Source organism: Pinus tabuliformis, chromosome 1_2 (genome assembly GCF_031772625.1).
Source record: "Pinus tabuliformis cultivar Carrire ecotype Pingquan chromosome 1_2, CPIR1, whole genome shotgun sequence".
NCBI classification, from domain to species: Eukaryota; Viridiplantae; Streptophyta; class Pinopsida; order Pinales; family Pinaceae; genus Pinus; species Pinus tabuliformis.
The window spans coordinates 35,401,381-35,417,822 of NC_142298.1; the positions used below are offsets into that span (position 1 = coordinate 35,401,381).

A 16,442-nucleotide genomic window follows, 5' to 3' on the forward strand; every position below is an offset into this window, starting at 1 on the left:
TTAGCTTTTCTGACTGTTAATTGTCTATATTATTTGCAATCTTTTCGATCCGTTGCACTAAGTAATATAGGCATTTTCCTGCACATGAGTTTGTAATAACTTTTTTTCTTGATCTAGTATCCATTTTCGGATCAAGATGAGATGGGGACGTTTCCCCACGCTCCCAAAAAACATGGTACGCGAGGAAACTTGAAAGAGGTTGTTTCCTCCATTTTTGGGGTCATTTCCTCCAATTGACGTCGTTTCCTAGGTGAAAGGGGTCTTGAGGGGTTGTTTCCCTAGAAAAAATTCATAATTTATTTTATGAAACAAAAAAATCGTAATTTTTAATATTTGTTGACCGACCGTGAAGGGTTTACATTATGTTTATTTCACATTTCATTTTCTGTTTGCTCTTTCGCTGAACTGAACACTGCTGCCATCGCCAAGCAGCCTTCTGTCTGCTCCTTCGTTGAACTGAACGCTGCCACTCATGTATCAAAGTTGACTTTTATATTATTCAATATTCAATGTTCATAGTTGGAAGTGGAACATCAATATGGTTTAACGTTTAAAGTTTAAAACTTTAAACATTTACAATTTTATAATTTATTTTCATTATGCATTGTTAGTAAGTTAGTAGACTAGTAGTTACACTGTACAGTTACAAAATTACATGATTTATGATTATAATTTATATGATAATGATATCAATGATCATGCTTTTCATTTTAAATTTGTTTCAGTTATATGATTCATCGATTTATATTTTGTATTTATAAGTTTTTAAGACCCCGTTGTCCCCCCACGTTTCCTAAAAATTGGTGGGGAGATTTTGCATAGGCCGCTCCTGCATATCCCCCCTCCCTCACCTCCTCGTCTCCGAAACTTGGTGGAACATTGAATATACTTCAGATGTACAATGAGACAGTGAAACCCTTTCAACTGAACAAATACTGAAACCCTTACTGCAAAACTTCAACGGATGACAATGGTACCCTTTCTGCCAGACTCCTTTAACTGCTGTAAAAATGATAATGACAATGAAATTCTAAATGAATGTACCTCTAGTGATCAGTTGATGGCCTGAAGATGTATGCTGCAACAATATGTGCCTGCTATAATGATGTCTGAAGGTGCTTCTACCACTGCCCTGTTTACTAATGCCTCTATGAGTAGTTCTATGAGAAGATGTTAATCACTGTACTGCTGATCTACAAACTTTACTTCTTGTCCTATATTGATTGGCAAGACAGAGATTAGAGGAGGATAAAATATCTATCTGTCACTGCCACTCAACATCTCCTTCCAGATCAATGGTACTTAATACATAGTCTTGCCACAGTTAGGGTTTCAACAATTTACTTCGGAAGATCGCAACCAACCTTCACTTCAAGAGAACAGTTAATTAAGATGAAATCATTGTCTAGGGCATAGGAGTTTCAACCACGAGCTCTTCCCACAATAAGTATCTTAGGTCTGCACTATTGTGGATCTGAATGTCAAGTACTTTCTGCCAACAAGAAATAGAGCAGTGTTTCAGTTTTGTAACGACAATGTGTGTCTTGGAGATTTCTTAATTTTGCGACTATTTGATACGGTCAAACTTCTCCAGACATCCTCAGATATGCATCAAGGCACAGGGTGAAACACCATACCAAGGGGCTGCACCAATCCTTACAAAATGATCAGCGAATAAGTGTCTCTGGTTAGGGCTACAACAGGCTTCGAATCAATCTCCAACAAGCTCAGAATTTTAGTGCATCTTGCATTAATCATGCAAATTAGTTCTGCATGTATTTACCCCATAATATGACTCAGATCTGCTTCAGAATGTTGTGCAAAAGAAGACTGAACAGTCCTTTTAGAGTCTGCTTGAAGGTTCACCTAATTGTCACCGTGAGAGAGACTGATTCTGCACACAGTAAAATAGGATGGACGTGCTTTGGGAGAATGCAAATAAGCCATGCACATTCCTAGGTCTGCTCCAAAGGGAAGGCCAAATGGCCTTGGATGCCCACGATAGCCCTTTGCCAAGCAATCCAAAGGATCAAACCTCACTTGCTCCTTTGCTGGTCCTTGAGATTACACAGAAGCCACAGAGATTGATGGTAAAGGTAGACGAGTAAAACACAGCGAAACTCCTTTCCGACGATAATGAAAAACCATAACCGTTCTTCGACATTCCTCAAGATGTGATCAAGACTACACTGGCAGCAGACAATTTCAGAGTGATGAGTTAATTTATCCTTGCTTATTTGGAGGGCAAATGCACTGTATTTATAGGGGCCGAAATGTATTTTGGTGGGGCACGCTGACATTTAAAATTTGAATTTTTAAATTTTTATTTGGAGACAAAACCCTTTGTTAACCTTAAACCGATTTTAATGGAGGGAAGATGGAATTCGAATTTCAAATTTCATAGTTTGGAGCCAACATTAAATTAATATATTTCCTCTAAGCCCATGAACCAATAATAAACTGCCATGTCACCTTATTTGGGGTTTTTGACCACATGATGAGTGCATCGACTTCAAACAAGCATCTCTGTCAAACCGTGAGTATCCTCGTGATGAGCCACATACCGTCAGAATCGGCATAACGAGGAGAAATCAATAAAGATGGTCTTGACTCGAAAAACCATGATTTTCCATGTCATTTTGGGCAACAAAGGTGGGGCATCGTCTGGTGCTGTTTGGGTTGACATCAATGACAACCATATTTCAACATTCAACAACCAATGCCACTAACATGAAGGTACATAGAGGGCTTGGTGCTCTTGATTAAATACTAGTTCCATACCCTTGTACATGACAAAATCCAATGGAAACATTGCAATCCCCCTGATCTTGAAATTTTGAAAAACTGTTAATTATGCTGATTTTATGTGAGATCTAAAATTCTACTTTCTCCTTATGAAATCCAATGAGGTTGGAACCACTCTCAAACATCCTGAGTCATTTCATGGTGATGTTAAAAATTTAAGTAAAATGATGAAAATGAAAGATATAGGAAAATGCCACTTTTACCATGAATTGCATAGAAATAATAGGGCCATAGGCTTGAATAGTAGGCTTCCCCATACAAAAGTTCTTGAAACTCTGAAGGGGTGCTTCTGGGTGTTCTCTATCAAAAGGATTGCCCCTGGGCATCCCCCTTTTGAGGGGGTGCACCCAGAAGCACCCCTTTTGGGGAGACACATCCGCCACATTAGCGAAATGTTCCCCCCTACATCTCCCCAAAAGGGGGATGTGGGGAAGTGTTTCCCCAGGCATTCCCCCATCCCAGGTGCATGGGAAGCGTGGGGTGCATTCACTCCACCTTGGGGGATGCATGCCCATGGAACACTATATATATATATAATCCAAATATTTTTAACATCTGACATATCTCTAGACATCCTGTTTGGGCCTTCCACGGATGATAATAGAAATTTCCTTTGATTTCAATTTGTGTACAGTTCTGTATCTCTTACTGCGTCTGCTCGTTGGTAGCTTAGCTGCTGCTTCTTATGCTGGGCAGCCTGGTTTTATTAACATTCTGATTTCCAGGGTAGAGTTAATTCATTTTCTGTTGCATGCTGCTTTTTTCCTACTTGTTTCAACATAGAATTTTGAACTGAAAATAAATAAATTGCTATTTCCAGTTCATTCAGGATTGAACTTATTCTTTCTTCCTTTTTACTTGACTTGTTTCGTTTTGGTACTGTTAAGCTGATTTTCAGGGTGAGGAGCTCACATTTGATTACAACTGTTTGCAAGCAATTGGTACTGCAGCAGAGAAGTGTGAATGTGGTTCTGCTGATTGTCGAGGTTTTATTGGTAGTGATCCATTTGCTCGAGCAGCTGTACCTAGAAGTGAGCTAGAAGAAAACTGTGAAGTATCTGGGATGCTTCAGGAAGATAGTGTAAACGAGGGTTCTCTAGATAATAAAGTGTTATCAACCAGAGAGTGCAGTACATTGGCAAATGTTGCAGAAGGGGAACTTTCATCCCAGCCTTCTGAAAGAAAAAGTGAACACTCATCAGCTCTATCTGAGAAGCAGGCTGAGGTCTCAAATAACTTTAGTATAATGAAGAAAGAAAATAGAGTTTCTAATGTAGGAAATGCTTTCAACCTGAAGAAGTCTGTTCCAACAAAGATAAAATGCTTTGAAGCAGGTATATGGCATTCTGGATGTTACTATTCTTTCATCAATTTTGCTCTTATTTTTGGGGTTTTTAACAGTTATGGATTTGCTGTTTGGTTCACTTATGTGTGTAGTGGAAGAGAAGCTCAATGAATTGTTAGATGGCAAGGGTGGAATTTGTGGGGACAAGGTATATTTTTACTGGAATTTGCCGCAGATCAATCTATGCAATAATCTTTTCAACTTTGCAACATTCCATGGTTAGACAGTGGGAAAGATGTAGTGCAGAACTGTAGATTTTTACATAGAGAGAACAAAGTTCTGTGGGGACCAGAAGATTCATGAGATCGCCAAACCAACTACACAAATTGTATTTACAGATTTTTGGGAAACTGAGAGTGCACAATGCATATTCAAAGCATGGCAAATTTTCAAATGGAAAATTTTTGACATAGCTATTTTTTTATAGAAGAACTGATTTTGTGAACGCAAATATAGATTACAATTAATATATTAGTTGATGTAGATGTATGTGTTGATTTGAGTAACGTCCACATGCTTTATGATTGATTGTGTCAGATGAATATAAAATTTGAATAATGTTTGAAATAGTTGCAGTGCTGCGTGTGTAACAAAAATTATTAGATGTTAATGTCGCTTCTAACGTTTTGCAATAAGGTTCCCAAACATAGTGTATAAATATTGGTTTTCCTTAGAAGTGTATTTTGCAATATATTTAGTCTATAATGTCATCAAATCAATAGAGAGAATGGATAAAGTACTTACAAAGAAACAAGGTACTTTTTAAACTTCTCTGTTTTTTGGTTTCTATTTTCAATTGTTTGTTAGACTGGGCATTGGATGAAAACAAGTGTTCTGTTGCAATGATGCAAATATAATGTTGCAAATATATCACCAATGATCCAGATTGAAACTTGTTGGCAACATCGGAGAGAATATCAACAAATATCAGAATACTTGAAATATTACAATATTTTTTTTGAATTTTTAATAACATCTAAATCAACTGCCTCCATCTAGCCCTTCTATGAGCAAATATAACAGTGAGTAACCCCTTCGTTTTCAATTCCTTGATTTCCTCTTGAAATTGACCAAAGAAATTCATGAAACAACCAAAAATCTCGATTCAGCAGATATTTTCCTTTTTCTCCCTATATATTGCTGATATGCTGATATATCATGATATTTTCAAAATATCACAATATATATATATATATATATATATATATATATATATTCAAAATTTGTAAAAATGGCGATATTATCACTGGTCTGAAAAACTCCTGATATATTGCCATGTTGGCGATATTTGAAAAACTGGTCATTTGTATCCTCTTCTTCATTGAAACCACGGAAGCCATAATATATGTCTATATTATGTCTGTATTTAGTCTTCTACTCCTATAAAAATGGAACACAATATATATTTTCTATTTTTTAAGATCTCTTGTCTGTGCTTGTGGCTGTTGAACCTTTTGAGATGTTTTTATCAGAGGATCATATTTCAAAGGTCTTTGCATGCAGTTATCTTTATCCTGGAGTCTGAACAATATTCAGATATATAGCATTAGATGATTGAAAAACATTATTTAAAGTGAGCTTATTGTCAAACAGGATGTTGCAAAAGATTATTTGAAGCTATTACTTGTTATATCAGCATCTGGGAATACAGAGCATGGGGATGTTTCTCACAGGTTAGTAACTGCTACGTCTTTTTGTCCTTTTATTCGTGTAGGTAGCTTTGAAATGCTTCACATTACTCCAAGATAAAGGTTTTGTATCATTAATTCATAAGTGAAACTTTACAAAGCTGGTTGGTGTCTCCAGCATAAAAGATGTTTCTATGGTACTGGACGCTGTTCTTCAGACAAGGTCAAAGACGGTTTTAATTGACTTAATGAAGAAAAATGGTAAGAACTATGTTATGGTGCCCTATTGGGAGTACTTCTTTACGTTTTGGCTTATCCAATTTGTAGTAGACAGGATTCTGTGACTGATGTTATCTGTTTCAAGAATTAGCTTACAGTTGTTGGTTGTGCAGGTTTGCAAATGCTGCATAATATGCTGAAGCAGAATTGTAAGAATTACATCAAGACTCCACTAGTATGCAAACTGCTCAAGGTCAGCGATGTAGTTTTCCATACACTCTTGGATTCTTTTTTGGTTTAATTGTATATATTTCCTTGATTGAGAGTGCCTACATATATCACTAAAAAAATTGTGTTATTAGAATTGGGCAACTCTGACTGGTTTTGAAACAAAGGTGGTCGAAATTGGTGATGAACTTCATATGTGGCCTTGTTCAATGCTTGATTTGCTATGACTCAGATGAGCTGTTGTGTACATTAACGTAAATTTTAACAAGAGAAGTTAGAGTGGGACACCCATTTTGGGATTTTTGGAGATAAAATCAAATCGATTGTATCTGACATGGAGAAGATATAAATTGACATGTTTTTCAACTTTCAGTACACTGTAATATTTTTTTCAGCATTTCATCATATATGAGAAACAACTCTGTACTCCTCCCCCCTCCAGGGCTTGATTTGGGAATTGTTGGATTCCAATATTGAAACCTAGAAACTAAGCTATCGTATACAAGAATAAAAAAATTCATAGGAAAATGTACAGTATTAATGAGCTGAGCTGCCTGGTCACTACCCATGTTTCCGTCTGACAATTGCGTTGCCTGTGCTAGCTACTCGACAATGTAAATGAGGGCCCTGCATGGAACCATTATGTGACTGTGTTCACAGGGAAAGTTGGATGCAGTTATTATGAGTATAATTGTTAAGGAATGGGATGATACATAGGGTGAAATTCTACTTAAGACATCTTTATGGGATTGTTATAACTTATAAGCTGTGCAATGGTGCAAAATGATTTAAAACATCAAATGTTAGCAAATGGAAGCCATTCAACAAAGACAACTAACTTCATATTCACGGGCTTGGTCATTTTGACCTAGTGAGTTGGACTTTAGACCCAATTGTGGGCTGATTGTGGGCGTGAGTTTCTGGTCTCTCACAATGCCATATCTACATGATACATCAGAAAATGATCAGACGTGAAGCAGAGGCCAGCATATCATAAAGGCACGAGTATTTCAGCTTCTCTTTGGCGTGCATTTTCAATAGACTATCCAGTCGTTTACCTACAGGATACATCTCCAATAGACAATCAAATAGTTTATAGCAAATACCATAAAATATATAAATCTGACATGGATAAATATAGTTTATGTGGCTGTAAAGCAGCAGAGGAGGATATATGCATAGAGGGATCCTTTCGGGCGGTGCAGTATAACGGGCACTATAATGTCAGTGTGGTAGTTTGACTGGCATTAACATGACAAACATGTCATACCTGTCATTCTGATGTTATAACCATTTTCTGGATATCGGCCGCATCAGGACTATTTTCCCTCCTGCTCCAGGACCAGATAGACTATATTTACCCTTAGCTCCCGCAACCCTTAGCTTTTTGGTATGTTTTTCCTGTGTTTTTGCAAATTTTGGTTGGAAAATTTGAAACTGCAGATTTCAGTAGTTGGGTTGTTGACCTGAGTGTTCTGAGGCTTTTTAACGAGGCTGAATTAATTTATATGTTTTAAAATGTGATTTAGTGATGGAAAAATACGATTTCATTAATAATGCTATTATCAGATTCAGGAAAATAGAAAAATTCCTTTCATAAATAAATGGATTGTTTTTCCCAAAAGCAAATGATCTACAATAACAAAACATTTATCTTTTTAAACCAAAAGAAGTGTGGGAGGAAAGAGTATGTATTTTTTGTTTCTTCCGGAAAAGTGGAAACAGAAAAGTTTACATTTTAGAATATGAGGCCTTCAAAGAGAACAGGGAAAACTATGCAGATATTCTGGCAGAGAGCTGTTGGGATAATCTATTCAACGAGAGGTTTGGTGAGATTGTGAGGCTGCACAGGAAAATGACCGAATACATCAACCAGAAGAAGAAGCAATCTGTCCCATAGGCTATCTTTAGCCTTGTGGATGCTAAAATAATTCCTTGCTTCCTTACTACATAATTGTTTACATATATAATTTTACTTTGAAAAAATCAAATAATATTTATGTACATTTAAATATTTTTTTTTAAAATTATTTGTTTGTTATCCCTCAGGAACCCAACATCTACTAGTAAACCTTGGGGTATACGACCTGTCCTCTTTGCCATAAACCGGGCTTGCTACAGGGGGATTTGAACTGGGTTGCTTTACTTGCGTGATTTCACTAACGAATTACACTAACGAATTAACCAATTGAGATGCCACTGGGACTTTATATACATTTTATCATTTTATAATTAAAAATTAAATAATTATTAGAAAAAAGAAAATATGACTATTTTAGACAAAATGTTAAATTGTAATCTGAAGTGATATGTAATAAGAGGTTGAATTGTAATCTGAAGTATGAGAAGTTAGAAATTACTAAAAAGTATAAGATCTAGTTTTACACGAGGTAAATGCGGTAGGATAAAAGGTCTATATCTCTAGATTATTAGTGAGGTTCTTTTTTTCTTTAAATATCTAACATTGATGAGGAGATCTCCATTCACATTCATGTTTCCGATTAGCAGTGAGTGGTTGTTAGATTCATCATCGTTAACGACTGAGATCTAATAAATTGTGATACTTCCAAGCAAAATAAAACAAATAAAGAAAAAGGCAAGTTTTTTTATAATTCTCATGTAAAATTGTCGATTATATTAATATATAATAGATTGACCAATTGCAATTGCAATTTCATTTTTTAATTGAAATTTAAATTTAAGCCAAGAATGTAACGAAATAAATGATCTGCGATTATGATTATGATTTATGTAAATTTGAAATTTTCGTCAGCAAAAACAGATTTAAACATGGCATAATATGATTTTAAAAAATTATCATATTTATAAAAATAATATATTAGAGATTTCAAAAGCAAAATTCAAAGACAAAATAAAGACGCTCAACTCTGTAGATTTTATAAATTTTAATCGCTATCGTTCTTCTCTGTATTTTGTTTGGTTCTGATTTCTAGGGCACGCATTTTGCAAAATCGGGTCTCTTCGCTGTCGTAGTGTAATGCTAGGTGCTGTTTCGCTTCTTATTGTCGCCAACAGTAATGTCTCTCAAATATCGGGCTCTTTGCTTAGGGGGTTTCCTTGTGGGTTTCACAGCATTCCAATGGGCATATGTATATATATATAAATATAAAAAGTTGGAAAATCTACAGCATTCCAATTGGCATTGCATCTATATCTAAGTTACAGGACACGTCCTCCAAGGTCCTGTGTCCCGTATTTTACGTGTCGGACACGAAAACGGCCCTAAAACATATCGAAAACGTTTTTCATCGTGTCCTGTAAAATGTAAAACGTATTCGCCGGTTTTCGTCGTGTCCTGCATCTGGAAAATGCGTATTCCATTGATAGAAAACATTCCCTGCATACGCTGCAATTTTTTTGAAAGAAACAAATAATTTTTGAGTGGGGCAGCGTAATGATCAAGTCTAGGCCCTAGTATTGATATGCTATTCATGGTAATGTTAAATTCTTAAAGTAATAATTTTCATTTTCATCCTTTTACTTAAATTTTTAACATTACCATGAAATGACTCAGGATGTTTGAGAGTGGTTTTGGCCTCATTGGATTTCATATGGAGAAAGTAGAATTTTAGATTTCATTCAAAATGCAGCAGACTTATCAGTTTTTCAGGATTTCAGGATTGGGAGATTGTAATGTTTCCAGGTGACACCACCTGCCCGTGCTACCCCTGCCACCAGTAGAGGACGTGGTCTACCTCCTATAGCTCCTACTTCTAGTTCTTCAGCTTCTAGAGCATAGCAAACTCCATTGCCAACTCCACCAGCACCAGCGTCTACATCTAGAGGGAAAGGGAAAACTGTGGCATTTTCTCGCAAGAGGGGCAAAGGAAATCAATAGGATTAGACTTTAGTTATTTTCTTATGTGTTTGTAAGTTGTACATGAACAATGAACATTGAATATTCAAGAATCAAGACCAAGCATATCACATTCTAATTTCTAAATAGTAAATTTTGATTCTATTTATTTTTTTAAAGTGAACTATGAACTTTGAGAAGTAATTATATTTTAATTTGATTAGATAAGCTGCAACCTGCAATTTAATATGGATAAAAAACTATATTTCGGTATATATATATATATATATTTATTTATTTATTATATATATATAAAACGTGTCCCCCGTGTCTTGTTTCCAGGGCGCTGCGTTTCGTATTGAATACTCGTATTTACGTGTCCTCGTGTCATGTGACTTAGATCTATATATATATATATATTAAATTTTAAAATATTCATAGACTAAATTGAAATTAATTTAATTTAATTTTAAATTGAAATAATGATATAATGAATATTTTATATGTTATTATTTTTTATTAATTTTTTTCCAAGAAAAAGCCTAAATTGAAATTAATTTAATTTTAGATTGAAATAGTGATAGAATAAATCTTTTACATATATATATTTTTCTAGGAAAAGTAATCAGCTTCCTTTTTAATCTTGACAGCCAGAGTGAGATTGCTGATAACCTTGATAGTGCATACCTAACTTAGGTAACCCATAGGGATACTCAATTGAGAGTTCACATTTACAAGCTTAAAGTTTAAAGAGTTTTCACTTAACGATTTGAATCTATGTGAGAAAGATAATAATAACCATGGGCTCTAAATACATTTGTCTGAGCGGATTGAAATCATCATAATACACACATTATTTATATATTTAAAAATACTGTTATATTACCAGCTCAAAGCTTAAAGTGTTCTCAGTTAAGGATTTGAGAGTTCTCATTTAAGGATTTGAATCTATGTGAGAAAGATAATAACCATTCGATCTAAATACTTTTCTTTTGAGGTCCTATAGATCACATTTGTCTTAGTGGACTGAAATCATTATAATACACATATTATTTATATATTTAAAAATACTATTGTAATAATTAATTAAATTATATATTTTAGTAATTTGAGAGTTCTCATTTAAGGATTTGAATCTATGTGAGAAAGATAATAACCATCTCATAATAACCATTTGATCTAAATACTTTTCTTTTGAGGGCCTATAGATCACATTTGTCTTAGTGGACAGAAATCATTATAATACACATATTATTTATATATTTAAAAATACTATTGTAATAATTAATTAAATTATATATTTTAGTAAATCATAAAACTTAGCTAAATTATGTTTATATCTAAATAAATATGAATATGGATAAAAATAATAGATATAGTTATGGATAAAATAGGAGATATTTATATGTTATTATTTACACTTAACAATATGATATTTATAACCAATAATAATAATTAACTAAACTTTGTGTATAAATGATATTTTGATATTTATAAAAAATAATAATAGTTAACTCTTACGTATAAATGGGAAAGGAAAAAACAATAATAATCAACTCTCTACATAAATGGAAAGGGAATAAATGATAATAATTAACTAACTAGACGTGTATATATATATGGAAAGGAGAATATCCGAAATTTCAGAGAAAAAATAAATACAGTTACCCTGCTAGACTGGATAAATCAATCTCTATCGCTATTCTCTGTATTTGTATTTTCTTAGTTGTGTGAGGCTCGAGAAATTCTGCGTCCCAAGGCACGCACTGCGAAATCGGTTTCTTTTTCCCGTGTATCGTGTGATGCTAGGCGTGGTTTTCTATTGTCGCCGCCATTAACGGGCTTAAGAAACAGGGCTTTTCGTTTCTCCCACCATTTCCTTGTGGGCTTTTACAGCGTTCTAATTCGTCTACGCTGTCTGTTCGATGGGGTAAAGGCTTCTTTCACGACCTGCGAATAGTCTACACAAGGTCTATGTTCAACTTTTCCCGTCTGCCTCACGGTCGGTTGCTGGTAGGGACAGCGATGTTTCAACTTATTTCTTTTTCTTTTCCTTAAACTTTCCAATCTTTTTCACTTTAAGAGGCCAAACCATTCCCATGGTCTAAATTTTAAATATTAAAAAACAATTTCACTTTCTTTATCTCACCTGGCCGAACACATGTCGATGCTCAAATTTTGATTCTTTTCCTTGAAAGTTGAAGAGACGGGCAAAATCCACGCAGTTCAATTATTAAAAAATACAAAAATCAAATAACCTAACGCGCTACCTGAACCACAGAAAATACAGGAAAATCACTTAACTAATTGACCTATGAGAAGCACATAAATGACCTAATTAGACTTACTATTCTAGAGACATTTAATAACACTAGCTTTTTTATTTCATCAACTTAGGGTTAAAATCGAATAACAAATGAGTTCGTGAAATAATTTAATTCACTTTTTTTTATTCTCTTTCCTTTCCTTTTTTCCCTCTCTTTCGTGTATCAACACTTTCCTTCATAAGTCGGCGATATATATCCGCACCCGCGAGTCGACATGCAGATTGAAATCAATCGATGGGGTCGTGTTACACCGCCTGTTAAAGGTGCCCCGCAACGATGTATCCTTCATAAGTCGGCGATACATCTCCGCACCCGCGAGTCGACACACGGATTAAAATCCATCGATGGGGTTGTGTTACACCGCCTGTTAAAGATGATGCCCCGCAACGATGTAGCCGGCGGCATGAACCCCGGCTACCGGAGATTGAATTCACTCACGGCAAAAGAAGTTAGACAGGCTGTCTCGTAGTGCAAAAGACTGACTTGCGAACCCGGGCCTATACCCCAACCCCCTAACCTTCAGTGAGTCCTCATATCGGATGAAGTGTTTGGACGTCGTGCTGGAATATTCTGCAACAAATAAACATATACACTGGAAATTTACGCTCCCAGATTCAATCTGATTTATCTCTGTAATTTGCACAGCCTTTCGTGAAGTATGTTTGTAATTTTTATGCATACATGTGGCTTTTTTTGTGGAAATCTCGTTAGTCCAAATGTAGTCCCTTCTGTACTCATCATATTCAGTAAATCCACAGATAAGGTCATTGACTGTCGTTTATAAGCCACCCTGGTGGAGGTTTTGACGCGTCTACAATGAAATTTTATTCTCTTCCTGCGAAAGAAACATATATTGTAGCGTCTATATCCTTGGGTTCTTTCTCGGTTTACCGGTTTTTTTGTGGTGGAGTGGCAGACGATTGCACAATGGTTAATGCTGCAACGAGTAGTGATGCTATTATAAGAATAATATGGCTTGCGCCCGAAAATTTTGATAGAGCAGACGAATATCTCCAAAGTGGTCTTTCGCAGTCGTTTTAGTTGGTATCTTTCACATTTAGAGTATTGCTTCCTTTTTTTCTTTGGCTATTCAAAGGTCTGCGCTACGAAGATGTAACACCTCGCCCCGTGAGACCGATTTGGTCTCGTGGATACTCAATAAAATCTCTAAGTTGCACTGAAACGGATACAAAATGGATATGGATACTACTGATATGGATATGGGGTAACAGATAATGTATGTTTTCAGAAAAGTCGGATAAGATATATTTGGGAAAATAAATACTGTAAGTTTTCAGAAAATTTGGATATGATATCTTTGGGAAAGGATAATAAAATGAGTCTTAAATAATTCAGACTAGGATTCTAGATTTAGAAGCAGTCATGTTATTTATAACAATCAATAATAGCAAATTCATATATTGTAATAGATAACATTCCTTTCTCCCAAATGTTATAGGCTATAGCTAAGCATTTAATCAAGACTTGTCATCTACTTCTATACACCGATTTCTAAATTCAAAAATTACTCAAAGATTGAATCCCACTGTTAGCTATCTCACAAGGTTCTGCGAACTTCACTGTTAGCTATCTCGCAAGGTTGGTTGAACTTCAAATAGCTTCAATCTTGAGGTTTGAAATTTGCTATCTCGCAAGGTTGGTTGAAATTTCCAATCATAATATTTTTTTATATTAATCAATGTTGATTTCTTACTATTTTACTTCACACAAAGCTAATAGCTAAAGTCGGGCTTTATCAAAGAAAATTCAAATTCCAGTTGATTCTGATTGTGTTAAATTATGGTATTGTTCTATGGCTTTAGATCAATTTACTTCAAATCTTCTTATTAGCCTAATATCAATTTCCAGAATTGCAATCACATCAACTTGATAGTAAAATGCAGATAGAACATAAATGTAAACTGTAGAAGACAAGCCAAGACAAGAGACACAAGATGTGGCACCAGCCAGGAACAAACCCCAATGCACGGAAACCCTTTGATCAATTCTTCGATATTCTTCAATAATTATTCAGCAGAGAGAGTACAATTTCACAAATCTGTGATTTTACAACAGCAGCAATAAAACCCTAGCCAACAAAGTCAAAGTTGGTCAAACAGCTCACAAATGACCCCAAGTCAACCTTGGTCAACTCAGCCTCCAACAAAAATGATAGGCAGTCCAAAACAGTCCAGGAAAAATGGTCAAACAGTGGTCAATGCATGTGCAGCTCTGCGGTCAACCCTAACCAGTCAACACAGGTCAAATCTGTGGTCAAAAAAGGTCAACGTCTTGCCGTCCAGAACTGTGGCTTGCTTGGAAGAGGCTCCCCACACTAATCCGCAGTCAAACTGACCTCTATGCTGGTCAATGCAGTCAAACTCAGCCTAGCTGCTCCTCGGTCAACCTAAGTCAACGCTGCTGCAACAGTCCTGCTTCCTCCTTCTTCCCACGTGAGAGATAGCTGCTCCTCCTGTGCATACCCAATCAAGTTAGGAGAGAGAAGAGATGAGAAGATGAGATGAGTGGTATAATGCCACAAGGTCTCCTTTTATATGCTACGTTGAGGGTAAACTGGGAGTGAGAAACATTGTTTTGCTTGCTGGCCGACCTTGACAAATTGTCAAGTAATACAAATAAATTCGTATCTCCATGAATACATGTCGGAATCGGATGATCGTTAGATCAATCCTACACCTCTTGATGAGAGGAATCCAAGAAAAATATCCTCTGCCATAAATGAGGTGACCCACATGGAGTTTGGCCCTAGTTGCCAATTTTAACAAATTGTGATCAAACTCAATCGATTTAATTGGTGATATTTTCCAAAATGAAAAAATCGCCAAAAAATCGTGAAAAAATTGTGAAAAAACCGCTCATAAAAATTGTGATAAAATCGTAAAAATCACCAAAAAATCATAAAAATTGTCAAAGAAATCGTGGATGCTTTAGATATTAAAAAATTGAAAAAAACAATATTTTTTTTTGTATTTTTTTAATATTGCTGATGTTTTCCTGATTTCTTCTCGTTTTTTACGATTTTTTCTTTTTGAACCTTTTTCGATATTATCCCAATTGCAATTGTCGTAACATTGATTGGTGTGACATAGATTTTAAGTATCTAAGAAAAGTATACTGACTGCAACCCTGGGAAAAGTGTTGGAAATTGTGATTAAACTAAGGTTAGTTGGTGATTGTCGTGAGGTGTATTTGGGTTGGGCCATTGATTGACTTGACAATGGATTGGGCATTGTGAGGGTTGGGAAAAGTAACCGGCTTGTGATTAAGTAGCCTAAAGTCATGTGTTGTGTGAAATTATTAAAAGTGTGATGACATATATTATTGAATTCGATGAGCCTTCTCTTGGATATGTTGGTTACTTGCCTTTGCTTGGATATGTTGTTTACTTGTTATAGTTTATACCTAAGTTGCGTTGGTTTGGGGGAATGGCGCGGATGGGGGACATGTCTCTTGAATGGCTAGAGCGTGCCCTCAAATTTTCAGGGGACGACGGGTTGGGAACCCATGTACTTCATGTCCCCGTGTTCCGAGGAATTTTGGACCCTTAGGAAATGTCCCCAAACTGTTGGAGACTTCATCAGAGACTCAGGGACTTGTTGGCCATCCCCATGACGTTCAAGGATGTTTTTCATAGACGGGTTTTAATTTGGATTTCTGGTGATTTTAGATATTGTAATTTCAATGGTAAAATTACAAGAAGCACCCTCAATGTCAAGAAAACAAAACATGCAACATGTTGAAAGGCTAATCCTTGTGGTTATTTCTCTTGTCCTTTCTCATTTTTGATCATCTAAGGTTTTACATATTGTACGTGGGTTTCTAGGAGTTATTCAATTTTAGTGCTTCCACCATCCAAATCTCGATCATCTAAGGTTTTACATATTGTACATGGGTTTCTAGGAGTTAGTCAATTTCAGTGCTTCCACCATCCCAACCTCAATAATTGTGAAAACAATCAGCGAGTAATGACTTAGATTGGGTACTAAATGTTTAAATAAATTCTTATCCAACCCCTTATTAATCTGAAATATGAATTTAATCTCTTTACAAAA

At 35.5% G+C, this 16,442-nt stretch overlaps 1 protein-coding gene across 1 annotated transcript in view; it reads left to right on the top strand.

The window, feature by feature from the left end:
- LOC149204281 (histone-lysine N-methyltransferase ASHH2-like) overlaps positions 1–16,442 on the top strand; it is a 276,549-nt gene that overhangs the window by 153,994 nt on the left and 106,113 nt on the right. Inside the window, exons 8-12 of the mRNA XM_089394677.1 lie at positions 3,704–4,139; positions 4,243–4,298; positions 5,744–5,823; positions 5,957–6,039; positions 6,171–6,250. Of these exons, the coding sequence (XP_089250803.1) occupies positions 3,704–4,139; positions 4,243–4,298; positions 5,744–5,823; positions 5,957–6,039; positions 6,171–6,250 (735 nt within the window). The remainder of the gene's footprint in view (positions 1–3,703; positions 4,140–4,242; positions 4,299–5,743; positions 5,824–5,956; positions 6,040–6,170; positions 6,251–16,442) is intronic.